Here is a 26255-nt window from a genome sequence, read left to right on the forward strand (position 1 = left end):
GTCTATGGGAGGCAAACAGTTTCAGTCCCATCTAGAGGATAACTGTGATACCTTTTTTTTTCTTTAACTGAAATACTGAACTTGTCCTTCTCTTTCTTCTGTACCTGAAGCCAGGTAGAATATTCCCATTTAATCAAATGGCTTTGACCATGTATATGGCTGCATGCATGAAAATGAGTCATGCCAGACTAGGTTGCCTGAGTCACTCCATCAGGAATGTGCTAGTCTGAATGCAATTCGATGTATTTCATGTAGTAGTACTATGAGGTCTTGGACATTGGAGACAATTTCAGGGAAAATTGTCTTCTGAGTAATCTTATCTTTGATTTCCCAATAGCTTCTAGAGCACAGCTGCTTTAATTGCCAGCTGTTTCAGCCACAAATTGTGTGAACATTTATGCAGCTTGATATAGGTGAGGTTAGTAGGAATATTCAGTGTCTTGCAGACTCCTAATGAGCAATACCAGGAACAACCACATTTCCTGTAACAGCTTGGGGTTTGGCATCTGATTTCCTGGAGAAAATAATGGGGAAATAATTTTCTGTTGAGCTTGCATCTGCCCAGTTACTCATAGGTGTAAAAGCAGGGGTAATCCTTATGTTTGTTTTCTTTGAGGCTGGATTGTACAAAGGGCTATTTGCCATTTTGCAGAAGGTTTGTCAGAAGAAATTTAGAGTGCAAGACAATTATTAAGAGCAAAGGGGTAAATTAAGACAGCTCAGGCACTATCAGAAGATTTATATCTGTTCATTGCAAGTTCTAGATGTAAGTTATATCACTCTGTAACAGAAGGAGGGAAACAGGTGGCTTCTAACCCCTGAAATGGGGCTTTGAGAATGTAAGTAGGGCACCTATTTCTGCCCACTAGTGATATATTAGGTCAGGAGGTGTTACAAGCCAAGGGAATACCATCAAGTGACCCATAAGAAACAGTAAATAAGGTGAGGTATATGAAAAGGTGCCTGCCTCAGCAGCTGCTTCTTCCTGGGGAACTTCAGGAATCTTTTGTACCAAGCCCTCCAACTTTGCTTAGGACAGACCCGGTTAAAGGTGGGGATTCGAAGGAGAAGTGTCAATACTAATATGGGCACTAGCATTAACTCCTGGATGTGGAGGTTTTTGGGTTAGTCTGACTCTGGCAATCTGGAAACTAGCTCAATGGCTTGAGCTGCTAGTGAAAAAGCCAAGCTCAGCCATCTTGGAAGGAAAGGATGGCAAGATTGGGGCAGTCTGTGGTAGAAAAGACAGAAGTTCCACCTAGGTCAGAGAGTGAAAATGAGGATGATGCTGATGGTACACAGTCATCGCTTCCTGCCATCTGCAAGCTCCCCCCCGAGAGGAGGTACAGATCCTCTTTTGGGAACAAACAGGTAATAAATTATGTGTATACAATCTGGAACTGAGTGCAGGATAACTTTCCCAAGCCTCAAAATAAATGAGCCAGAAGAGGTGCGTGCTACATGTAAAGCTGAATGAATGCTGCGGACACTTTCCATTCAAGTGTGTGGAGCTTTGAAACATCCACTTCAAAGTGTCCTGGAGAGCTGCAGCCAAGCAAGCATCCTTTTATGTTTAGTTTTGCTTCTGCTGGGAGATAAACACCTTCTGTTTCACTGTTAGTAACAGCATAAGGTCGCCTGCCCATTTTATGCAGCAAAATTAGGACATCTTGATTTCCAAAGTTATCATTATGGGATGCATTGGGTTTAGAACTTGGTTCACCTGGGGGGCAAGGGGATTAGGTTCCACAGGACATAACTCCTGTTAGTGCTAATGCTGTGCCGATGAAGGCAGCAGCTCTGCAGCACTGTGAATGCCCCCACCACCTCTTTGTCCAGGGGGTACTGAGATATACATGATGTGTCCTGCATAGCTGGAAGCAACATCTCTTACACTTTGTAATGGTTGTGAGCCAGTTGGCACATCTAGTTTTTTTCTTTGACTTAATTAAATGTTGGAAATGAACAGCTGGAGCCAATGTAGTTGGCTTCAAACACTAACCTAACACCTTCTGATCCAGGTGTGGAATAGGAGGCTACCTGAGATCCCTTTCAGCTTCATATATCTCATACTCTTAAGAAAACAGATTTTATCACCCAGATTCAGCACAAGATTTTAAGTGTTTTCAGGAAGTGATGATTTAATTAACTAAAACCATGCTCTTTTTTTTTTCCCCAGGATGGTATTAGACAACATAATATGGCATGGAAGTATTGACAGTCTGGCTACTACAGCACCAAGGCTGACCTCCACAGAAGGAAACTCTGTGACCCTGAGCTCACCCTGGACCCTCAGCCAAAGCACTGTCCATGCTGGGTGTGAGTGGGCTGGCTCTTGCCCATTGCCAGGAGAGAGGGAGGCCAAGAACTGCAAGCTGCCCTGGAGCCCACAGCACTTTGCCAGGCAGGTTAATGGAAAACAGACAGGGCTCTGCCAGAATGTTGTTGCAATTGCACATTTTCAGTAAAACTTCCATTGAAATTTAAAGTCAAATGAATGGAAATATTCCATCTATAGCACCACCTAGACCTCTTAGTGAGTAACTGCTGACTAGCCTTATTTACTATTATGTCAGCCATTGAGGAGGTTTTAATGAAAACGAACACCAGATCCAGCTACTCTGACTTACCTAGGCCTGCTGCCCTTGTTTAAAATAGATGCTATTGAATAGAGCCTTTGATTATTTGTGGACTAGAGATGATTTTGCCCTCTAATGAATTCCCCATTTTCTGCCCCTTACTACATCCAGAGCTGAAATATTCATTACTTCATTACTTCACTACTTTTTTTTTTTTCTATATCACTTCTGGCATTCTTGAAACATCCATTTAATGACATACCTCTATGGCCACTAAAATTTCTAACATTTTCATTGATTTTTTTTCCTCCTTAAAGACACACCTTTTACTTTTCTTTAACTCCCCTCATTCATTTCCTACAACCATAATAGTTTAATTAAAATAGCCTCCTGATACAAGGAAATTATACCTCAAGCATCATTGAGACAGAGCAGAGCTGATGCTGCAGGGAATGAGGGCTGCCTAACTAGAAGGAAAGGAGAGGTCAGGGTGGATGTTTGTGGAATAGGTGTTGAGCATGTGTCTGGGACTGCAGTGCCTCCCTCATTAGCAGGCAGGCTGCAAATGCTGGCTGGCCATGGGCATGGTTCTCACATGAGCTCATTGGTGCTGGAGCTCTTTGTAGGCCAGTATATTTTGGGCTGTGAGTATGCATCAGACAAGTATGTAACAGCGGGAAAACCTGCAGCTGCACTGATAGGAAGCATTTGTACATAGTGGTACTATGTGGTGTGGGCTCCTATACTATAGTTAGCAATATTCTATATATACTCCCATACTATATTTAGTTGCCATACCATGCATCCCAGCTAATCCAAAGAATGAGGCATTCAATACTCCCAGATAACCCCACTTTTAACACCAGCCACTCACCATACACAATGACATCAATGCAGCTCCATGAATAGATAGAAAACAGGGAATGGCAAAGGGTTATTATATGAAGGGGCTGCCATCTTGCTCATCTGTGAATGCATGGATACACAAATTTCTCTCTTAAAAGGGAATGAAGTTTTAGCAATATCTGTGTTAAGGCTACCACCTTGATTCTGCTTGGTTTTCAAGCAAAAATTATTCTTCTGCTAGACTAAAGCAGAGGAAGAATAATCTGTAGTCTTAAAAAATTAATTTATTATACATTCATGGATCGTCTAATAATAAAAATCCTCACCAAACCTATTGTCAACATTGCAAAATGAATAAGAAACTCCAACAACCAGAATTCCCAGCAGTGCTAATAGTTAGTGAGCAATACTACCTTTACTGCCAGAGTGTGCAGCAGCTGCATATTACTGTCACCAGTGTATTTTAATTCAAAACCTCAATATTTTACAGCCCCTCTACCCATGTCTTTTTTTCCCATAAAAAGGCAATGAGTTATGCCATAGTTCTGTTACTTTTCTTGAGGTCATCTGTATATTTTGGGTGGACTACATGAATTCCTATGTCTCTACACTCAGCTGTAGTCACAATACATGTTTTAACTCTGAAGTAAATATGAGTTATAATTTCATACATACAACTCTCAGTAGTAGTAAGAGGAAGAGAGGTATGGTGGTGTTTTACTATTCATTCTGGTCCATGTTAAAGGTCTCTTCAGTAATAAAGCAACATTATTTGTATTAATCTGCTTAAACTACAAATATTATTGGCACTATTTTCTTTAAAAAATGTAAAGCCAGACTTAGCATTCATAAGGAAGTGTTTCCCAGTATATTAAGGATACAGTACTCAAGTGAGCAGATAATACTGCTCAGAAAGGTAGCATTTGACATGAAATACATATATTCCTTTCCAATCAATCTATAAGTATACACAATTTATACACACACAGACACACAAACAAACAGAATTTTGTGTGAAGGCAGGAGTACAGACAACTTTTGAGTACTTCACAGCCTTCTGAATCTACATGTTTTTGAGTAAAATCTGTTTACTCAGCAGATTTCTGAGTCAGAAAATGAAAACTCATTTTACATGAGCTTGGGTTTGTTTAAGTGTGACAAATCTGACAGTGGCACCTTCCCACTTGTTCCCTCTGCTAAGGAGCCAGCATGACCTCTCTGGCTGATTTCCCTTGGTGTGTGCAGGGAGCATATTTAGTGAGTACTCCACAACACAGCCCAACTCATGATTTGACTGTTAGTTAAACATGAATATAGCATGGAATGGAACCTTTTTTTCCTTGTCTTGCACAGCTGTATAGCACGATACACTGAGATTGTCAATAGTGCTGTCACCCTCCCATAACTTAACCATACAGGATGTTGTTGAATGCTGAGGTATGCATAGACAAGATGAGGTACAGCAATTGAGCAAATAATTCAAATTTGTGGTGTACAATGGTAACACAAAACTTCAAGGCGTGTATTAAGAATTCTCAAGAGGAAAACATCTTGAAATTTATTATAATGTAAGTAGTAAACATAGGAATGTGTTTTTACAAAGGTGGCAGTTAGGGCTTGTTACAGGTATATTTCAACCACTGGTGAATAAAACCAGATCTTTTACAAACCCACCAATTCAATACGCTTCCTTCAAAATAGGATTAAGTGTGTGGCTATGAAAACAGAGTGACACATAAAAAAATTCAAAAATCATATACCACAGGATAATATTTTTATGACTAGAGGAAAACAAAAAATTATGTACATAAATACATATATTTTTATATATAGCAAATTACAGTTTCCTGCACTGAACATTTATCAAATACACAAGTACTGAACAATACTGGATAGGGTGCTTTGTCACACCTTGTGGTCTTCTTAAATTCCTGTGAGAGTGGAAGACAAGTTTTTATGGAGGTTACAACTTGTTCAGTGATGTAAGCTCACACAATAATTAAAAATTAAAGAACAAAAAAAACCCTACTGCAGAAATGACTGATATTTCCAGCACAGGCATGTTTAAAAATAAAATGAGAATACTCTACTGTTCTTCAAGCACTTGTCCCCAAAAAACAATCTGTGTCAGAGAGCTTTATTCTGTACAACAGCTGGACGATGAATCTGGGCAACAAATCTAACACTCAGCTTTGTCCACTGCATTGTCAAAGCCACTGTCTTTCTGATAGGCAGGTCAGTCTATCAGGCATGGAGGAATCACCTTCCAGATCCCCTCCAGAAACCGTACCCTTTCTCTTGGACCTTCAGTGGCTTGGCAGCCACTCCCATGACCTTCAGATGGAAAACGAGGCACTGGCCGGTTTTCTGGCCATTACCTTTCCAAGGCTCCAGGAACTGTGGTTACTATCATCATGGGAGATTTTTGAAAGGGGTGACACCAAGCTATTTTTGAGAACTATGTACAAAGTTATTTTGGTTTTGAAAACAGAAAGCATTCACACCACACTTTTCACTTCACCTGGCCAGAAATGCTAAGCTCAGATTCCTAATGCATAAATAACAATCCTTGTTGACAAGGATGATGTAGACTCTGTTGGGTTCTTGTGACCTTACCAGAAACTGTCTTCAAAGTACTGCAGTTACTAGCTAGGAATAACAATCCCATTCAGATGTTCTTCAGAGCACAAATACAAATATTTGTGTTATAAAAAGCACTTGGTTGTCTTCACAGGTTAATGATGCCTTGAACTTGGGGGATTGTAAATCCAGTCCATTACAATAAGAGTCATACTCACAAGCATGAAGATTATGCCAACTATGAGGAAAATTAGAGCCTGCAATTGGAAAATGAAATTTAATTAATAAAGCAAGTGACTTAGCAGGCAGTAGCTCATAGATTGCCCCACTGGATCTGCAATTAGTGTAATACCCATGGCCTAAGTTTGGCTTATTCTATGAGACTAAAGCCCAAGTAATGTTGTACAGGGATACATGAATCAAAGTTAGTCCTGTGTGAATTTCAGTGCAAGACAGATGGACTTTACACAGCTAGATCTGAAGACAACCCACTTTGGTACTGTGAACAATAATAAAAAAAATATAACAAAGAAACAACTTTGTTTTTTATCGTTAAAAAATGACACATTTTCAGTCAGTGGTCGTAGTCTCTGGCATGAAGAACAACTTCAGATTTAACCTGCTTAATCCTTATTAGACAAACATGTGAGCCCATATCTCTTATCTGACAGTGTTTCTGTGTATATTCAAGGGATTCAGATGCTTGTAGTCACCATTTGCTTTAGTGGAGCTTTAGTTTACCATAATCTGTCTACACTTAACAATACTCTGTCCTTGTAAAACAAAGATGAATACTGTATGTGATCTCAGTGCAGGATGTGAAATTCTAGATGTGCCTAACACACAGCAACATGAAGAGTGAACAGAGACACATGAAAAAATATTCACAGTCTCTCTACAATAACAGCTTCAAAAAACATTGTAGAAATAACTTTGTCATAATAAATTTATTTTATACTAGAAGTATGTATCAGTTACATGACTTTTGTGAACATATATATATATATATATATATATATATATATGTGTATATAAGCCCATTTGTTGAAATTATGTGCCCACATATATATTTCATCAACAGGTTTTCTAATTACATTTTCAAAGAACATTTCCTCAGTTAAATCTGCAGATAGTTATTGATGTTCAGGATGAAAGGTATTGCAGTGGCAGTCCACCACGATGTACAGACACATGCTGTGCATAAATGATAGACCTTCATATATGTATCTTATAGGTGTGTGGATCTATCTCAGAGGAGAGCTCACTATTACTTACTTATCTCTGCAGCACAACTTCCTTCTTAACCTTGACCTCAAATCTTCCTGTTAATCCAAAGCTGGTCATCTAGCATGAACCAACAAATTTTTATAGACTGTCTTGCTGCTATTTATGCAAATGTAGGTGTTAACTGGATTTTAGATGGGATTAAAGTTAGTCCCTTTTCCTAGTGGTTTAAGACACACTTTATCCTAAATACTTAGGTGAGTGTTGGGAGCAGTAGGCCTCTAAAGGCTTTGTCTTGAGAAGCCTCAGGTGAATCCCACTGCCCAACCTGTATTTTCAGTGAGGCACTACTGTTCAGGAGCAAGTGCCAGAGGTTGCGAGTCAATGGTCTGAGTATTAATGAAGAGTGAACATCACACACCCTCCCACCCTTCCTTTTGCAATTGCCCCCAGTCCTCTTACCCCAATCTTCTGGGGAGACCTCAGAGGTTCCTTCTTAACAATTCTCAGGTAGAAGGCACCAGGGAGGATGAAAATCAACATTGTAGCTGAAGAGGCTCCTGGAAGAGAGAGCAGAGCTGAGTGCTGCCCCATTTGACAGAAGAGCAGAGTGGTGCACCTGCAAAAGAGAGCATGTGGGGAGGCAGCTGCTGTTCTGAGCCCAGCTGTACAAAGGGCTCTCTCTGTAGACAACATTCATGGAGACCTGTAGATGTCCGAACACTTATTTGGGTGCTTGGGGCCTGAAGAGACATTTGTTACTGGGAGGGTTTTTTCAAAGTGGTGTGGCTGTCTGTGGTGGGGATGTCTGCACGTCAGCTGAAGCCTGTCTGCTGTCAGGCAGAGCAAAGACAAACAGACATTCCCAGGGTGGGATGACCCTGGAAAGCAGGTACTGAAAAGAGAGTGGATGATCTGTGCCTAAGAAGTGCCGACTCCTCTCTGGTCAGCAGAGTCCAGCATGAACACCTGGGTATAAAAGGCAGGGAGGAGCAAACCGGCTGCAGAAACCCCATGGAGGTACCTTGCTCAAAGGCATCTGCATCCCTGAGACCTCACTCCAGAGAATGAAGGCTCTTTATGGACCTCTGTGGTCAGAGGCCAAAACTGACCCAAAGAAAGTTGTAGGGAGAGAACTGTTAATGTAAAAAAAAAAAAAAAAAAAGCTGTCCCTTTTCTTCTTTTTCGAGCACAAGAGTTTAGAAGTCAATACATTTTTTCATGCTATAAGTGCTTGAAAAACAAAGGTGATTTCTCTCTCCTCCACATATATTAAATTCCCTTTTGGTCAAAATGGGAATTTCTTACCAGTTTTTATATTGGGATTACTGGATTTCTTGTGCCTCATGCAAAGTAACAACAAAGTTGGGTAGCTTATAGCTTTGTCTGTCAGCTGTTTGGGAATTATTACATCCCCTTTCACTTCAATTTGTGTTTATAGTACTCTACTGTAAGACTCAAACAGAGATTGACTTTCAGTCCATGAATGTAAATATGTTGTAGAAAGGATAACAGAGTCAGCAAAGAATATTTATGAAACCTACCGATAAATCCAAAAATGTCTTTAATAGTTGGGACAAAAATTACAAGCAGATTATTAAAAGCCAAAATTACTGCTGCAATCAGGAAATGTCTTATCCAGCTGAATGGCCTTTTGGGAAACAGCAATGCACTGATAGATGAACGGATCTGCAAGATGAAAGAAAACGGAAAGTAAGACAACAATTAATTAATGTTTGCTCTCAGTTAAAAAAACCAAAACAAAACTATATTAGTTACATCTGCTATCAGAAATTCTGACTGAAAAAATGTGTTTTCAGTCTTTGATTCCCATAATATAATCTCACTCTGATGTAGGTTTTTGAGAACTGGTTTCACAGTTTTAATGCAGAAACTCAAATATTTGCTGTGTAGGAGAAAGTCAAATAAATAAGGTGTAGAATCAGGGACATGAAATCTGTTCAACTGAAAGATGCTAATATCAGCAAAAAAAATCCTCAAAGAACCCCCCCACTATAAGTACTAATCAGCAGGCAAAAAAAAGATCGTGTCTGAAATATGAATTGCTGTATTCCTGAACCTGATGAAAATCCCACATAAATTCTGTCATTTACTCTTCTGAGAGATAGAGGAAACTGTTGTACTTAATCATTAAATATATATATATACATCTCTGAAAAGAAAAGTATATTTTTCAATGCCACTTGAAAGTTATAATCCTAAAACCTATTGCAGAGGATCATTTTTTGCTTCACTGACTTTCTCACACATCATGGATTTTTTTTGCTTTTACCAGGTAAAAGATGGTAAGTAGAAAAGAGGCCAAAAGCAAATCCATTTGGTAGTGGGAGATAATGTTATCCTCAAGCACCAAAATGAACTTGAAAGTTGATATTTAGAAATTGAACAAAAATATTTTTCTACTCAAAAAAGTTCCAAATGCACTTCTGTTTGGTTGTTTTAAAATAACATAACTGCTTATAGGTGAGTTTGGCAATTGAATAAATACATGGGGTTCTGTCAGTGTATCATTACTTGAAAACACACTATGAGTTTTGTATTTTCTGTTCTTCAGGTTGATGTAAACCAATATTAGGAAGAGGGAGGCAAATTGAAAATATTTTGTTCAGTTTTTGAGTTGTTGTAAAATAGGTTTATTACAGAAAAAATTTCTGCCTGCATTCTTGTGAGCTTACTGTCAGCATTTTGTGCATTATTCCTTTTGTGACACAGTCCTTAAAAAGAAGCTATCAAACTGAAGTTTTACAGTGACTAATGGTATATAGATGTATATTTGATTAATTTTTCTGACAAAGCAATAACTTTTTTTAAAATAAAAGACTCTGACTACTTTAAGAAAATATAAATGGGATGATTAATTAAAAAAAGTAGTTGATATAGTTATACTGCTTATTTCAAGTAGTAAGATATGCTGAGATGGATGTCCTGATAGGGTGTGTAAAGCTCTTTGATATTCTGGTTTACAAGCAAAAGATATTTTCTCAGGAGTAATTTTAATGGAAAAATCAGTGTTATGGTTTGTAACTGCAAACTATTCAAATATAAAAATGATTATACAGAAATCTAAAAATACAAAATGCTACACCTGACAGACAGGCTTCTTTGATCCCCTTAGCTTGTTTTCCCATGAAGACTGATCAATTTGTTAAGACTAATTTAAATATTTAGCCACTGGTTTAAACATGATGTTTAAGGCAGAGCACTGAACCTCTCCAAGCTAGAAGGACTGACTGCTCAGGGTGCTTTATACCTGATTTTTTTTTTTTTATTTAGTAGACAACATTGAACAGTGATCACTGCTCTTAGGCATTTGTCAGCAAGCCTGGAAACAGTACTTATGCAGAGAGTGTATTGCATCCAGGACAACAGAGCAACAGGACCCCCGGGTTACTCAGATGGGAACACTGGTGTGATGCAGCTTGCTGGGAGCCCTTCTGCAGCATGGTGCTGGGCTTGTACATGCTGTACTAACGACACACCAGCCTCAAAACCAAATGATGAGGATTAGCTGCTTTCTCCTCCACTGCCTGGCAGCTCAGGGAAGACATGAGGCACAGTCTTATACGTGCAGGAGCCTGGAGTTCTGCCCACTGGGGGCAGACTGATCCCTGAGGAGGGTCAGTCCCTCTGCAGAGCAATTTGTTTAGCTGTGTCTTTCTGTCCCTGCTGCTGTGCTTATTGTGTTTTTCCCAGTGAAGAGCACACTGGGAAGAAGTTCCAAATTTTGCTCAGATAACTGACTATGCAGCTCTTTTATACCTCTTTTTTCTGGCATTTAGTTTCCTCACCTGTCCATAGACTCAAGCCTATAAGGTGAGCACAGGGCCCTCTGTCCCTGTACTTTACAGCCCAGTGTGGGAGTCCTGCACAATGCGTGACCTGAGCTTCACGTGTCTGTCCTAAGTTTGGATGCTATAGTAGGTGCCTGTGTCTGTATTAGGAAATCTCATAAGTGGTTTCAGTATATCTCCAAGGCTTTGGTACTTAACACTGCTCTGACAAATATAGTACAGAAAAAGCCAGGGAGACAGAGAAGTAATTCCTGATATATTTATAAAGACTGATTTATTTCAGTCTTTCAGATTTTGCAGCTCTAAATGCCTAAGGTCCATGCTCTGGTCAAATGAGAAAACAGACCTCTCTAAATAAAAACTCGGGCTTACTTTTCTTCAGTGTTAAAATCTGTGCTGATCACATTCAGTCACTGTGTATGGGTTACCCCCGATTTCAGCTCTGTTACTTACAGGGAAAAGGACAAGGGGCACAGTCAGGGTTACAGCCACCAGCACTGCCAGGCGAACTGACAGCAAAAGGGTGTCGAATGTGTACACTTTAGTGTATGTATGAAGAAGCTCATCTTCAACTTCTCCTACGAAAAGGAAACAGAAAGGAGTTACGTCACTTAAGCAGTACCTTGAACATTTAAAAGGATCTTTATACTGCAGCCAGATAAGAGATAAGATTAACTTCAGCCCAGCTGCTGTCATTAGATACAAGTTATGGGCTAGACATGAAAATGGAATTTTCCCACTGTGACTGATACTAGTCCATCATTCAGAGATGATGAGGGTAATACAGCTCTGAGGTGATGCTTTGCACTCCAGTATCTTTGAGATGACTTTGAGAAAGTCATTAAGTGGATGTGGAACTTGAAGAAAAAATAAATTCTGTGATATGAAACAACTCACTGAATTGGTAACAGCTCCTTTTGACCTCCACCCAGATGTCTCAGCTCTCAAGCAGAGCCCTCTTGCCCCAGTGATAGGGAGCAGAGTGTGCTGTATCATTCACTTCTCTGCTGCGTGGAGGGACTAACAGGGTAAAAACGTGGCGTTTGCACAAAATGGTGCGCTAATAGAGGGACCACTCTATTTGCCTATCGGTTAGTTTAGCCCATCCAGATTTTTTTACACTAGAATGATTCACACCTGTTTTTCAGCATAGATGAAACTGAACTAGTGGCGTCAGAGACAGATTGGATAGCACTTAATAGTGTCATGTAAAACCGTTGAGCACTAGAGTATTTTTAGTACTCTTGGCCTTTGCCAAGAGTCAAGTTTACAGCAGCTTCTTACACAGTCTGAGTTCACAAAGTCAAGGGAAACAAAACTGTAGTAGGTGCCTTGGAATTTCTCACAGGTGAGGAACTTGTGGCCTGACAGTTGGATAAGTCCCTCAGTTCACTCAGAAGGTTACACACCATGTATTATAATTGAATGTTGCTTAAACTTCAGGCCCCCAAAAAATGCATTAATACTTGAGTCTTTGTGATAGAAAAATATAATGCAGCCCGCCTGCATTAAAAAGTGAGGGAAAATTCTGCAGAGAACAGTGTTTTGACTTACCATAGAAGGTAAGATATCCAAAGAGGGCAGCCAGAAGATACATGATAAGCATGCCAGTGATGGAGATGTTTGAGACATTCTGCATCCGCTTTCGGGAGCGACTGAAGTACAAAAGAAAGAGAATAACAGTCCTATAAAGTCTCTATTTGTACAAGAAGTGCTCTGAAGGGTCTTAGCTCTCTAACACACCCTCACCAGATAGGAAGTTCATAAGTTCATAGCAACTGTATTGGTTACATAGAGCTCTTGATGCTTTACAACTCTGTGCAGTGCAGCACAGATTTATAAAATGTGTTGAAATTGCGTTTCTAGTGCTTTTTCTGAGCAACATAAAAACGTGCCACATTATTTTGTATATCAATATTTATTAAATGTTAATCTCAAATGGTTTATTTTAGATTTAAAAAAAAAGGAGGGACAAGAATTACAGGTCTGTTGACAATAATAGACGAGTTTCTAGCCATCTCCATATGAACAGATCCTTATATCTACATAGGACTGTTCTGCAGGTTCAAGAACCCCTTACAGATCACATCCTTCCTTCATAAATCCTTTGGTTAAAGAAAATCTTCATCTTATAGGACCTGCAAGCATTTTCTCAAGTAATATTAATATTTTTATGGCTTTTGAGGTTAAACCTACTGAAATAGGAGGTAATGGTTCTTAACCTCCTTGAGTGTTGCAACACACCCTCCTGTAATGCTTTTTTTGCTGTTCAGCAAATGCCTTTTATTAGCCCTTCCCAGCTGTTAACTCTGTGCTGTTTTAAGCAAGTATATTTGATTTTTGATATTTGTTAAGCAAAACAGGCTGAGTGAAGAGCCTATCTAAGACACCCAAACCGATGTCATCCCAAGAAATTTTAAGAGCAAGCAGCAACTGACACAGACACAAAACACATTTAGGTAATATTAGAAACTAGAATTATCTGTTTCAACCAAGTTCCCCCCAGTTTATTTCAGATAATTTGAAGGACTTCCCAGAGTCCTCCTTTACTAAGTAATATAGATCAATGCAGTGGTTCTCTGTCACCAATATCTGACTATAAGACCAAAGCAAAGCCAAAATCTGCTTAATATGGAAAGCAATATTTCACTATCACGTGGGTGTTCACACACCAGCAATCAATGGACAGATGTAGAAAATTATCTATGGTTAACTGGAAGTATTGGACAAAATTTAAGAACCTTACTCTTTGAGTTCACTGTATATTGGTAGCACCTCAGGGTGGCATACGAATGCAAATGCCAGGATGGGAATTGCATAGGCAGTCTGTAAAATAAAGCTCCCATTAGTAAGAATGGTCACGGCTGTACCTCTGACTTTTGGCAGGCAGCAGTTTAGCTGTGGTACAAGTGGTGGAAGTTCTACAGAACCTCCCTTACCCGTGAGTTGAACACAAAGTATTTTGGCTGGCACTTGTCACCGTTGTCGCTGTGTGCTTCATATTCTACACTGCTTTTCGGGGAGATATCTTTTGGCTCCTCAAGGCTTGGGAAGTGCCCAGCTGTGTTGTCCATCATGAAATTCACACCAGAACCGAGTGACTCATTTGATAACATGACCAGGTGCATTGGCACTGTGCTATTGGTGGCTGTCCAGTTTTCAACCCCGTGGTTCATGACAGGAAGAGGACAGGGTATTTGGGATTTCTTGAAGATCACCTACAAAAGAGTAGACAATGTTATCAGAAGAGTGCCACTATAGGAGATTACACATCTGTGGTATTCCAACAGAAGTATAAACAGACACTGAGAAAGAGAAGAAGCAAGAAACCAAGAGCTACCAATTGTGCTTCTTCTGCAAATATTTGCTGTTACTCTGCCTCTGCTGTTTTCCTGCTTAATTTTTTATTCTCAAGTGTTTTTTAACAGATTTTTTATTCTGACTTCATTCAGCAATACATTGTTGATTTAATTCACTTGCAGGGGCTATTCTAACATAAAATAACCACAGTATGAAGTATAAAAGTGTTCAAGGTTTACAGAGTCTGTATTTGTCTGGAGACAATATCCAAACAGTCACCTACCACACTGACAAAGAAAACCATACAGGTCAGCGAAAACCCACTCGTATAACCAAGATAACCTGTGCAGCAAGAAAAACAAAACAAAACAGAACAAAATAGTTCAGTTACATAAAAATTCACAGTCCTAAAAGGACTAAGAAATGAACACAAGCAGGGCATTAAGCTTACCTAAGCTTTTTAGAAGGGAGAGGGGAAGAATAATCACAACTGTTACAAGTATGACGAGGTAGTTCCCATTAAGGTACCATTCTCTAAAGAGGAAGAATAAGAAAAAAAATCAAATCATCATTGACATCAAAGTGAAAATTTGTCATCTCAGGTTCAGGCTGGGAAAAGGTACCTACCCAGAATTCTCCTCAAGTTTCATAAACGCTCTGATGACTTCAGGAAGTTCATATTTAATAATAAAGAGGTAGCTTGACATTGCTGGGAAAAAAAACCCAAACAAAAAAAACACCTTCAGAGAACTGAGTTTCCAAAACTGTAGTTCCAAAAGAAAAAAAGTTTTGCTAAAATAAGAGAAGAGTTTTATTTGAATAACAGTGTGACTAAATAAACAAATAAATAAATAAATCCTTTATATTGTTATGAACATGTTCTGAATAACATCTAGCATTCTGTATTAGAATACAATACAGTTACTACTAAATTTATAGCATACTTAAATCACTATTAATTTTTCCTTTTGCTTTTTTGTTACATGTTTTTTTCTCCAATGGATGCTGTCTATCCCCATTCTGTTGTAACTTTAGATTTACTTCCTCTACATCTCTTCAGCTGTCTTAGCCTTCCTACTTTCAACTTCTTTCTTCCAGTGTCTTCTCTATATATAAAGAAATCGAGTAGTTGTCAAGATTCCTGATGTAAGAGTGGACTTCTATACATCTCATTTAAAATGTACTGCCAGAAGTAGTACTTTTTAAATTTGTGTTTTTCATTCGTTTTGCATTTGTCACAGAGAAATCTCTAAAGACCTATGGATCAATCTAGACAAGAACTAGAGGAACAGCTATTCCTCTTTAATAGGAAAGCATACTTAATTTCTGAATTCAACCAATTTGACATCCAGGCTTGAGGGAGGAAAGGAATACCATAACACCTTTCATGAACAAAATCAAGAAGTCTTTTGCAGCACAGAGATGTGAACTACCTCTGTGCAGCAAAGTTGCTGTAACAGTATTGATCTATTGATGGAGTTTTGCAAACATAGCAAGTTCCAATAGAGAAATCACCAAAAATCCTGCATAAATTTAATTAACTAATGGCATATTTAATTTAAGTTTCAATTACTTCTCCTTAAGGAATCTGTAAGAATTACAAACTCCCTTTTGTTTTCAGATCAGGTGTTCTTAAGCCTCCTAACAGGCTTCTTCCAGGATAGTAAAGGAAAAAACTTTGTTGAATGAACGTACACTCTATCACTACTGTTTATATTGGTAAGTCTCCTGTTCTGAGATGATGGAGGTTATTTGATAGATATTTCACAGGAAGTATCTTTGTGGGTGAGTACATTAAAAAATTACTTTAAACATGCATTTTATGAATAACACAACTCAATTTTTATTTGAAGGAATAATTCAAATATGTTCATTCAGCTGAAAAAGAACTACTGAAAAGCCTTTTATACAGAAGTCAGAACACTGTGCTATTCCTTTTAGGTCAGACTAATATTTTCTAAGTTGAAGCGGATGCTTTAACTAGATGCTAAGAACAGACTGAGCCATACTCAATAAAGAGACTGGCCAGTTCCTTGAGGACAGTCAGTCAGGCTCTTCACTGGCCTGGAGAGATCCCAGGCAACTGTCTTTCACCATTCACTGAAGTGTCAGCTGAAAATGAGATTAATTCCTCATATCCTCCATTTTTACAATAGAATGTATGCTGTATCTGGTTCATCTCTGATTCCATTTAGCCAGACAGAGGAGAAAATGAAATCACTTGTGTTCTGTAGGAAGAGCATTGGAAGCTAGAAAACTTTTGTCTCTTACCTCCAATATTCTGCATTGTGACTGAAATGAAAACACCACACTTCCCAGGCCAGCCAAATGCCTTTGCTCCCAGTTTTTCATATATTAATGATCCTGAAAAGAAACCCAAACAAAACCAAAACAGAAATGTGGGCCACTACATTGGACATACTTAATAAATTGCATTCCAAGGTAAAATACGTGCATGCAATACAGACTCCGTCAATCACAGCCTCCTACCTCCTTCTTTTGAAATCTTCAGTAAAAGGTGGACCGAGTAGAGTGACAATATTGCTACGCTGAGCAGCAAAACTCTGCAAGAAAAAGCAGAAATCAGGATCCTACGCAAGCCATTAGAGACACTCAGTTGATTTGAATATACACTTGCTCGTTCTCATGAAGTTCAATGTGTAATTTTCAGCAAGTTTGTTCTTTGGTCTCCCAGTGCTAAATGCAGAGCTAAGTGTCAACTGCAGCTTACTTGTGAGTACAGTTGCACCTTATGCACTCTAAGAGCCCCTGAAGGGTTGTTGAAGTCCACTAAGTGCTAGTTCTGTGCTAGTCCACAAGGACAAATTTTTATATCTTAACAAGATCCCACTGAAGTAAACAGATTTCTATGCAAGAATCTGGTCTTAGGATTTTCACCTGCCCACTGACCTCTCATCTTCAAATCTCTCCTTAATCAGAGCTGTCAAAAAACCCCACAAAAATGAAACCCAAAATCAAATTGTGACTGGGACACCTTCAATGCTACCTCTTGGCTGGTCACTGCATTTGACTTCTGCCATATCACTGTGCAGTGGGGGTTAGTTGCCTGCTGTGTGAGTACATTAGAAATCTTGCATCATGTTAAAGCACGGCACAAACCTGGAAAACCTGCTCTTGGAGCACTGGTAGCTTAACTTGTAGTCTTAGTCTGCTTGAAGGTACCAGTACCTGATTTCAATAATTCTGATTACTGCCATGTTCCTTCCACACAACAGGTGCATTTTATGTTATTTCTTCAGCTATCTGCCTCTTGCAAACTGTTTGTGAAAATGTAGCTTTGTATGACATTTTTGGGGCACAGCACTGTGCAAGCATATCTTATTACCTTAACCATCTTTTCATCAGCCTGCCCAAGTGCTGGTGAGGAAGAGAATAACTTGACAGATATAGAAAATATGGATGAACTTTTCCTATGGCTGAACAGGAGGTTGTGCCCACAGCTTCCCCTCCACTGAACACGTGGCTTGGTATAGATATAGGAGACACTGACAGCCAGGTTCATAAATGAGTTACAGTCTAGAGCAGACTCGGGCCCTGGGGCCAGGTGATGACCACCAGACCATCAGAATTTCCTCTGAAGTTTCCCTCTTCAAGAGAGGCAGCACCTTGGTGTGGGCAGGATTGTCTCCTGCTGTGGGCTCATGCAGTATGGTAAAGGGTGTCTGAGGTGGCAGTGTGTCCTGAAGAGGTGGGATCCTCCTTGATCAGGGCACCCATGCAGCTGCTGTTCAGAGACATGATCTCTGTGTCCTGATGCATGAGGTGGGGAAAACCAAAGTCCTCCTGGCTGCACATGCTAAATCATGCTGGGCAGCAGAAATTATGCTTTTGGAGTTTTGTGAGCCTTCTATTTTCCTTCACCCTGTAGAACACCTTCCAGCATGAAAGCACTTGGGCAACATGAGAAGAGTAATTAGAAAAATTTAGACCATGCTCCCAGCATAATCTAAATTAGAATTCATGTCCAGTAGTTTCCATTTCATAGATGGGATTTTTCTGTTCCACTAGCACTAACATCATGTGTTGTGAAAACAGAGGAACTTCAAGCAAGTGGATAACTGCTGTGGGGGTAACAGTATCTACACACAACTTCATACTTTTAAATAAAATTCCTTCCTTTACCAAAAGGGAGAATGCTCTCATGCAGGAAATATGAAAATAGCATAGTAAAGAAAGTGAGCTGTGTGAGCGAGATACTTTTCTTTTTTTGCTTTAGCATTACTCCCTACTTTAGCAATGCCAACAGAGCTAATACCATGAAGCTCATATCAGAATTTTTAGCCACCAGTCAGTATAAACAGAATTTCAAAATAAAGATATTATAAAGGTAATATTTTTTCTGTTAGTGAGGCTTAACATATCACAGTTTTCTTTCCAGTGATCATTTATGAACATACCAGTTAGTACAAGTGATCAGAGAAAATTGGAGGACAAAAAAAATTCTACATTTTTCTGATCCTGATAAAATGTGAGTTTTAGAACTGGCTTCTAATTTTTGCTCTGCAAACACTTTATCTAAACCAGCTGGGTGCAGGTGTTATGAAGTGCTTATACAGAACAGCATTTGAATCTACAATTAATTTTCAGTTAAAAATTTTATTGTCAAAACAGGAGATGTTTCTTAGCAACTGTAAGCTACATGTAACATTTTAGATGCTGTTGATGTCATAGTTACACAGTCCCCACAAGCAAGAAGTTCTATGAAAACATGCTAGATTTCAGTAATGTCAAAAAATGGCTTATTGTCACACAGTAATATCATGGTTATTCCAGTCTCATGGGAAGTTAAATTAAGGCTTCAGGCTAAAATTAAAATCAGTTATTAAAAAAATCCCCAAAATTTATTTTTGATACAGTTTGTCACATTAAAAGGAGCCAGATATTAGCCATCAATTAAAAAATGATCCCTTGGCTATGTGTTACTGTCTGTCAAAACCCATGTGTAGATGCTGTTTGTCAGCCACAGAGCAGTTCTGTCCTTTGTGCACATTGGGTACAGACAGACAGACAGACTTGAAGCAGCATCAGATCTGTGAATGCCTTTGCACTCAAAGCATGTTGCCATTTCAGATTATATCGAATGCTCTTCTTCCATTTCTACATAGTAATTAGATAATTGGGGTGATGCAAACATATTTGTGGGTGATTTAATTAGCTTGTTGGATTCCCATACTGAACTGGCAAGATTGGTCTTGTTATTTTAGGATCAGCATGCTGTTCTTTCCTTCTGATTTTTGACCACACACTATCAATTCACAGTCATGTTTCTAAGACAAAAGAGGTCCAAATATTAAAAACATAAAAGGTTTTCCAGCAGTGAATGGTTCCTTGTGGTGAAGCTGAAATACTTTCATTACAGAGGCTCTTACAAGAATCTTCTGCTAACAAACCAAGATTAACATACCTCTCTAATCATAAAAACTCCACCTCCATTCCCCTGCTTATATTCTATGTGCTTCTTTTTCTATGTACTTACATGAAAAGAATAATTCCTGTGTTGGCCATGGCATAGGAGAGCCCTAAGATGCCGCTGCCCATAATGGCATTGCTGAGGTTGAACGAGGACATTCCAAAGGAAGTTCTGCCCCTGTGCTGTTGGGTGCAAGAACAGAAAATGGCAATTCATTTGCATTTTACTGAGCATGACTGGGTAATTATCCTCATTGCTTGTGTTCCCTGTACTGCTCCCTTGATCCCTAGAGGTGGAGCTTTTTCAAGGCTCCCAAGCCCAGAGGGACTTGCTACCATAAGGCGTCTAACCCAAAAACAGCCATGCTGGTAGTGTTTGCCTCTTCCCACTCTTTCACTGTCTCAGTCAGGATGAGGCTTACATTCCTGACAGGTGACTTAGGTGACACAGTTACACTGGCTATGTTGGCCAGCCTCCATGGAAATACATGCTGTTATCAAACAGATTTCTCAATTACCAATTTTTAAATATTCAGATTAAAAAAAATGTAAAACAGATTATTGAATTTGTCTCCAAGTAGAATGTGCTTTTTTTCTTTGGGGAACTAAAAAGGTGTCTGGGGAAAAGAAAAAAGGAGTGCTGCATTCTTAGGGCTGGAAGCAGAAAATGGAAGAGGACAAAACCTAGGAGAGAGGGGATGGTGTGTGAATGAGTTACAACTGACATCAAGTGGAAAAGAAAAAGGGAACATGGCTCTTAATTTCAGTTTACAAACACAAAAAATATTTTTGACTTTATGTGATCATTCCTTAATAAAATTTGTAACACCACTGATAAAATAATGCCTTTCATTTCATCAAATTCACTAAAAATTGAGTAACAATAAATCGTGAGCAGGGAGGTACCCACATGCATGCCCCAGGAGCTGGTGTGCTTCCACTTGCATGGGGAGCTATCTAGGGAACTGGATGTGAGCTGACTGTCCTCAGCATCATAAAGCCAAAACAATAAGGTTCTTTCTTTGAAGCAGTGCAGCTGAATGTAGATTCATTACACAGATGCTGGAAACTAGAAATACAAGGATGCATGCACTAAGGCACAGATCTACCTGGCTGTAGGAACAGCAATGTCCTTCTGAGCCCAATGTCCTGTTAGAAAAATGCGTGCAAACCCCCCATCTGCACATCTCAGCTGGGATTACATGGAGATGCTACTGAAGCTCAAGTGTGATCTAAAGAATTTTTCTGGTGACTTGTGAAGGAAAGACTCAGTTTTACTTGTAAGACAACAGAAAGGGTTTGCTGCACTGTTAGAAAATGTGTTTACCCTTTGAAAGCCAAGACTATGCTTGGAGCTTAGGGCTCCAGGGTAATTTTGCTTACTGACACTTTAAGATAAAAAACAGGTCAATAAGATTGACTTTGTCATCATTCATTCATTCATTCATTCAAAAAAGAATAAATCTTACATATTCTTCATTATATTCTTCCAATTTCTTTTTATCCAGATATCCATTTGTAAGGAACTTCTGACTTTCTGCATCATCACTAGCAAAGGGACTGAACACAAAGCAAAATAAGAAAACATTAGATAAAGGTTATGTCACACATTTTATTTGAGTAGTGCCTTTTGTCATCAGTGGAAACTGTCCTTTGACATTGCTATGAATATTTAAAAATCCATCAAATAAAAAGCTCTATTCTCCTGTAAAGTTCTCATGTCCAATGGCACGTTTAGTAGATATTTGCTTTGATTTGGAATTTAGTTTTAGAGCCAGTAGTCTTCAAATTACACCTGATTGCAGATGTTGGAAAGCAGATCCATACTGTCAGTAACACGCTGAAGATGAGCACGTGCTTCATGTCTGGGGAGCAAAGGGCCTTGCAACTGCTGTGTTGGAGATATGTGCTGGAGGGAGCAGCAAGCTGAGAGCAAGACTGATGGCTGGTTTTGAGATGTCTTTTTCCAGCCACACAGGTGCTAGTGTTGTGGTGGGTTCTGCTGGAATATCTAAGGGTGGGCTGTCCCTGCTGCCCTCCATATCTTGCCCTGGGGAACATTCCCCCTCAGTGCTCAAGCACTCTCTGCTCTGAAAGTGCATTAATTACACATGTACTATCTGACTGGAGTAGCTGGAAATTGCCAAGGGTTAGTCTGTGCTGGAAGCCTGAAGATATCAGTCCAGGTGGTGGCAGGCTGGGGGGACCTGTGCTGCCTTGCTGCTCTGGGCACACTGTCCTCCAGAGCACAGAGCAGGGAGGGTCAGTGCTGTGGGGAAACTTCCCAGATGCCATTAGTGAAGATTATTTATTGATTACTGCTTTCTAGCCTTAACAGAGCAGATAAATGCTTACCTGCTAATGGCAGCCTTTTCCGAATTGGCCGGCTCTCTGTAGTTGTCTTCGAGGCTTTCCCCGCTGTTGCTCTGATCATCAGGTTCGATGTTGACTTTTTGCAGCTCCATGCGATCCATTAGAGCGGTCAGCGCTTTCCAGCACACACACTCGCTTCTTCAGGGTAAACAGCACTGTGCCGTCTGCTTGCAGGTCCTCTCTGTCATGCAGGGACTGCCAGAACACTCTGTTCTGCAAACAAAACACAACAGAACTCATTAGAGTTTTCTTCAAATTAGATAAACCAGTGTGAATTGTTTGGTTTGTGTTTGATCTTTGTAATAGCATTAAGAGGCGAAACTGTTGCAGACTGGGAAAATTCTGGGCAAGCATAAAAGTCTCTTTATATGCCACCACTTGGTTCTCCTGTCTCCCTTCAAATGGTAAAGGGTGCAGAGGCCAACAGATGCACAGCAGATATCCAGCATCTGGAAAAAAATACAAAGGCAGCAGAAAATAATTTCCTGAACTGCTGCTTTGGAGTTCTTAGGGGAGGGTGATGCAGAAATAAATAAAAACAGGAGTATAGCAGTATAAAGGCTTTCCCATTTGTTGGAAGATTCATGTTGTCACAGGTTTAAATGTTTTATAGATTTGTCCTTTCACTGGGATCTGATAGAGGTGACATCTTTGTATGATCATAGGAGGTGCAATTCTGATAAGCCAGTTTCTGTTTTTAAGGGAACTGGTGTTTAATTCTTACTTGACCCATCATTGGAAGGTCTGTCTCACACAGGATTATTACATGGATATTAGACTGATTATCTTTACCCCATGAGAAAAATTCTTGTCTTTTATAAATCATATGAATAAATGGTCAACTCTTTATTTCTTGTATGGGCCAAATGAAACCGTATGACCCACATTTATAAAGAGAACTTCACCTCTGGGATTTCAGCAGCTATGTGCTACAGACTCATCTGTAGATACTCATGTGAATTCATTTGTTTATGATCAGATTTAAGAGGAAAACGCTGCTCAAGAAATGCTGCAGTTCTGCAATGCTTCTCCCTTTCCAAAGATATTCCTTGATGCATTCTCTATTTCCATTCCACAGCTGAGGGGACACCAGTGAAGGGAGTGAGCAGAGATCAGAGAGAACACACCTGGGGCCACAGTTACAGTTTCCTGGACATTTACCTACTGCCTTGCAATCAGGCACGCTGGCCAGATTCATGACACTTTTCATAAATATGATATTTCAAATGCAGCTCAACATTCCATAATAACAATATCAGAAAACACTGCAACAAATAATTTCTAAGTCTGGCTCTTTGCAACACTAAATCTACAATTATTTAGTAGCCTTTCTCCTGGCTTTGCATTTAGGGGTATATATAGGTCCAGCTCAATGACCAGACCTTTGCTCTCCTCTGATACTGATCACATGCTGTTCTTAAGAACATCTACAAGCATATATGTGGTGACAAGATGTTGGAGTGCGTGTGTTTAAAATGCAAATATAAACTTTAAATACCAATCCTGGAGGTTAAACTGATTCCAGGCCAGAAATTAATGTCAAATTCCTTGCTTCTTACTAAAATCACCCAGACCAGGCAACTGAACAGGAGAAGTAATATCACAGTGCATTAGGAAATTTCCTACCAAAGGAAAATTCCTGGCTGGCTTTAATTCTTTCTGCTGCCTTACGGAGTGTTTGTATGTGTGAGGGGGTGAGTGACTCAGGCATCAGGACAGAGCTGCTGGCACTCACATTCCAGTGCCTGGGGGATTCTGCTTGCTTGGGGTATGAATAACTCCATGAGATAAAAAACCAGGGACAGCCTCCTCACCCCTCCACCCCCAACAGAGCCCTGACAACTGTGGTTTCATTCACAGAACTGTCTTCAAACACAGACACTGCCTTGTCTGAGAAAGAGAGTTTTTCCAGTTCTTGATGCTTATTTTTAATCTGTGGCGTAGAAGTCAAGCAAACAAATCTAACTGTGCTTATCCTTGTTCTGGTAAAGGGTAAAACCTCCTATGTGTGCGCTGCCTAATTGTTGTTGAAAATATATCTTTTCCAGAAGTAACAGTCCAAAAAATACAGATCTTCAAAGAGATGGGAAATGGAGGAAAAGTAAGCAAAAAAGTTGCCAGGAGTTAAGCTGCACAAAGATTAGGCTGAGGATGAAAGCTTGTGCAGCACAGCAAACAATACGGAAAAATTGACTGAAAATACATGTTACAGCATAAGAATCATCTGGACATTGCCCTGTCAAACATTTACACAAGTCATCTGATTTATGGGTGTCATCTCAAGAGACTGTGTAATCACTGCATAAAGCAATGATTTTCTATTTTATTTTATTGTTGCTAATATTTGAATTCCTAAAAGTCTTCTGCTGAAAGTACAAAGCTTCAGGTGGCAAAATTAAGTCTATTTAGAATCTGCTTTCTTGCAGTTGTAATTTATTAAGGAAAGGTTGGTAGAACTCCTGAGGTTTGCAAACCATGAGCAGAAAGCTGTTGGCATAAATGTGGGGAGAGTGAGACCCATAAAACAGGCCTGCTATTAGATTTGAATCCTGCAAACAATAACTCTGATTATGCCCAATGGTGCCTTTGAACTTCAGTAGAAGTTGGCAGGGCTGGTCCTTAGTTGGTGGCAATCCACATCTTCAGGTTCCTAGCACTACAGATACTGTGGGGTTTTGGGAGATGTACAGGCACTGGTAGCATGTTCTTCCCACAAGTAACAGAGAGGAGACAGAGCTGTCACTTCATCTGAGGGGGACATGGGGTGACCCTGCACCTCTGGAATTGTACTCAGCCTGCAAGATATTTAGATAAATGGGATGCACTGACATTGGGCTCTCAGTTGCATCCCTTCAGGGGTTGTGCTGGCTGGATTGCTGCTCCTGGAGGGACAGCCAGGAACCAGGGCAGGGATGACATGAAAGCACGGCCACCAAGGCTGGGCAAGCCTGGGCCCTGCCTGTAATATTGGATGAAAACCACCAAGGTTCATCTGCTTTAGCTTCCCTGGGATTTAATGCTTTCTGCTTCAGATCTGTAATTTTGGTGCCTAAACATACAAGAGAGATCTCTTAGATTTCCAGTGTTCCTCAAACTTGCCTTCAATACAATGATGTTTTTGCTTCCTCTTGTAGCACTTGGCTGAACAGAAAAGATTTTTCCTAAAGTATGCTATTAAAATGGAAATACTCATTGCAAAAAATATTCACCTATTATTAGAGGGCAGTTATTTATTCTTATAAAACTAATTTTCCTCTTCAAGTATAGGGTACTGTTTGGCATCATTTGTTAAGTAATGCTTTTCAGCAATGATTTGGAAAACTATGAAATTTTTGGCATCTGATTTCACAAGGTTATTGATTTCTGTCCAGTCTGCAGTTAGAACTTTAGGCGAATGGGCAACCACTGGGCAAATAATGCTGGGTCATAGATATGACTAACACTTTCATGGGTTTTGCAATATCAATATTTGTAATCTCAGCCATGGTGTCCGATGAGGCAGATTTTGCCAGATTCTTTGTCTTCATGACAGTGACTTTATAAGTTTATTGTCTATGTGGTTATTTCAAAATGAAATAAGTGTTGCAGCTGTGAAATAAATAATCAAAATCTAAAGTTCACTTTCCCAAATTAATTTGCTCAAAGAAATATTAGCCAAGTAACTCAGGAGTCTGGAAAAAAATTCTCAGAAGGTAGCCAAGGGCTGCAAAGGAAAGCAATCATTCATTTCTTAATTGACTGGGAAATTTTGAATACTTTTGCTGTTCTGTGGTTGCTTAAGTTTTGATTTTCTGTACAAAAGAGAAGCTTAAATTTCATTCCTGAAGAAACACCAAAGATATTTGCCAGTACAAATTACCATGTCAGTAAATCTTAAGGAGCCCATCCTTCATATTGCACTTATATTTACAGATTAATTGAATTTATAATTCCCAGTTTCTGAAGATATGGCCAGCATCTAAAATACATTGATAAAATTTTATAAAGAAAAAAAGTTTACCTCTGAGTTAAGCAGGTTCCTTTCCTCACTTGCTGGACAGGTTATATATTTTAGGAATTGCACCTGTAAGAAAAAGTTTACTCATATGCAACCTAGAGCAGTTGAACAGTG

At 39.4% G+C, this 26255-nt stretch overlaps 1 protein-coding gene and 1 long non-coding RNA gene across 5 annotated transcripts in view; one reads left to right on the plus strand and one right to left on the minus strand.

Moving 5' to 3' along the window:
- LOC120510697 overlaps window positions 1-5098 on the plus strand; it is a 40207-nt gene extending 35109 nt beyond the window's left edge. For all 4 annotated transcript variants that reach the window (XR_005629555.1, XR_005629557.1, XR_005629558.1 and 1 more), the window contains one exon: window positions 2180-5098. This is a non-coding gene — a long non-coding RNA (uncharacterized LOC120510697). The remainder of the gene's footprint in view (window positions 1-2179) is intronic.
- Window positions 5099-5177: 79 nt separating this feature from the next.
- On the minus strand, window positions 5178-26255 carry SLC38A4 (solute carrier family 38 member 4). Its single transcript, XM_039726761.1, has 16 exons — window positions 26145-26255; window positions 22127-22357; window positions 21241-21331; window positions 19839-19954; window positions 16832-16905; window positions 16613-16705; window positions 14969-15050; window positions 14793-14875; window positions 14625-14683; window positions 13981-14259; window positions 13788-13867; window positions 12596-12696; window positions 11495-11619; window positions 8774-8918; window positions 7692-7789; window positions 5178-6262 (listed from the first exon to the last, which is right to left on the minus strand). Exons 2-16 carry the CDS (start codon window positions 22243-22245, stop codon window positions 6161-6163), a joined length of 1647 nt encoding a protein of 548 aa, XP_039582695.1. The 5' UTR covers window positions 22246-22357; window positions 26145-26255; the 3' UTR covers window positions 5178-6160.

The sequence above is a fragment of the Passer montanus genome, unplaced genomic scaffold (genome assembly GCF_014805655.1).
Source record: "Passer montanus isolate IOZ18808 unplaced genomic scaffold, ASM1480565v1 scaffold6, whole genome shotgun sequence".
Classification (NCBI taxonomy): domain Eukaryota; kingdom Metazoa; phylum Chordata; class Aves; order Passeriformes; family Passeridae; genus Passer; species Passer montanus.

What these genes read in the sequence shown, in the direction of transcription:
- SLC38A4 (XM_039726761.1), bottom strand. Translation starts at nt 22,245, where the DNA reads ATGGATCGCATGGAGCTGCAAAAAGTCAACATCGAACCTGATGATCAG. An exon ending in ACAGGAATTATTCTTTTCAT is followed by an intron (nt 16,906 to 19,838) that starts GTAAGTACATAG and finishes TTTTTCTTGCAG; the next exon opens with AGTTTTGCTGCTCAGCGTAG. An exon ending in AAACTTGAGGAGAATTCTGG is followed by an intron (nt 14,876 to 14,968) that starts GTAGGTACCTTT and finishes CTTCCTCTTTAG; the next exon opens with AGAATGGTACCTTAATGGGA.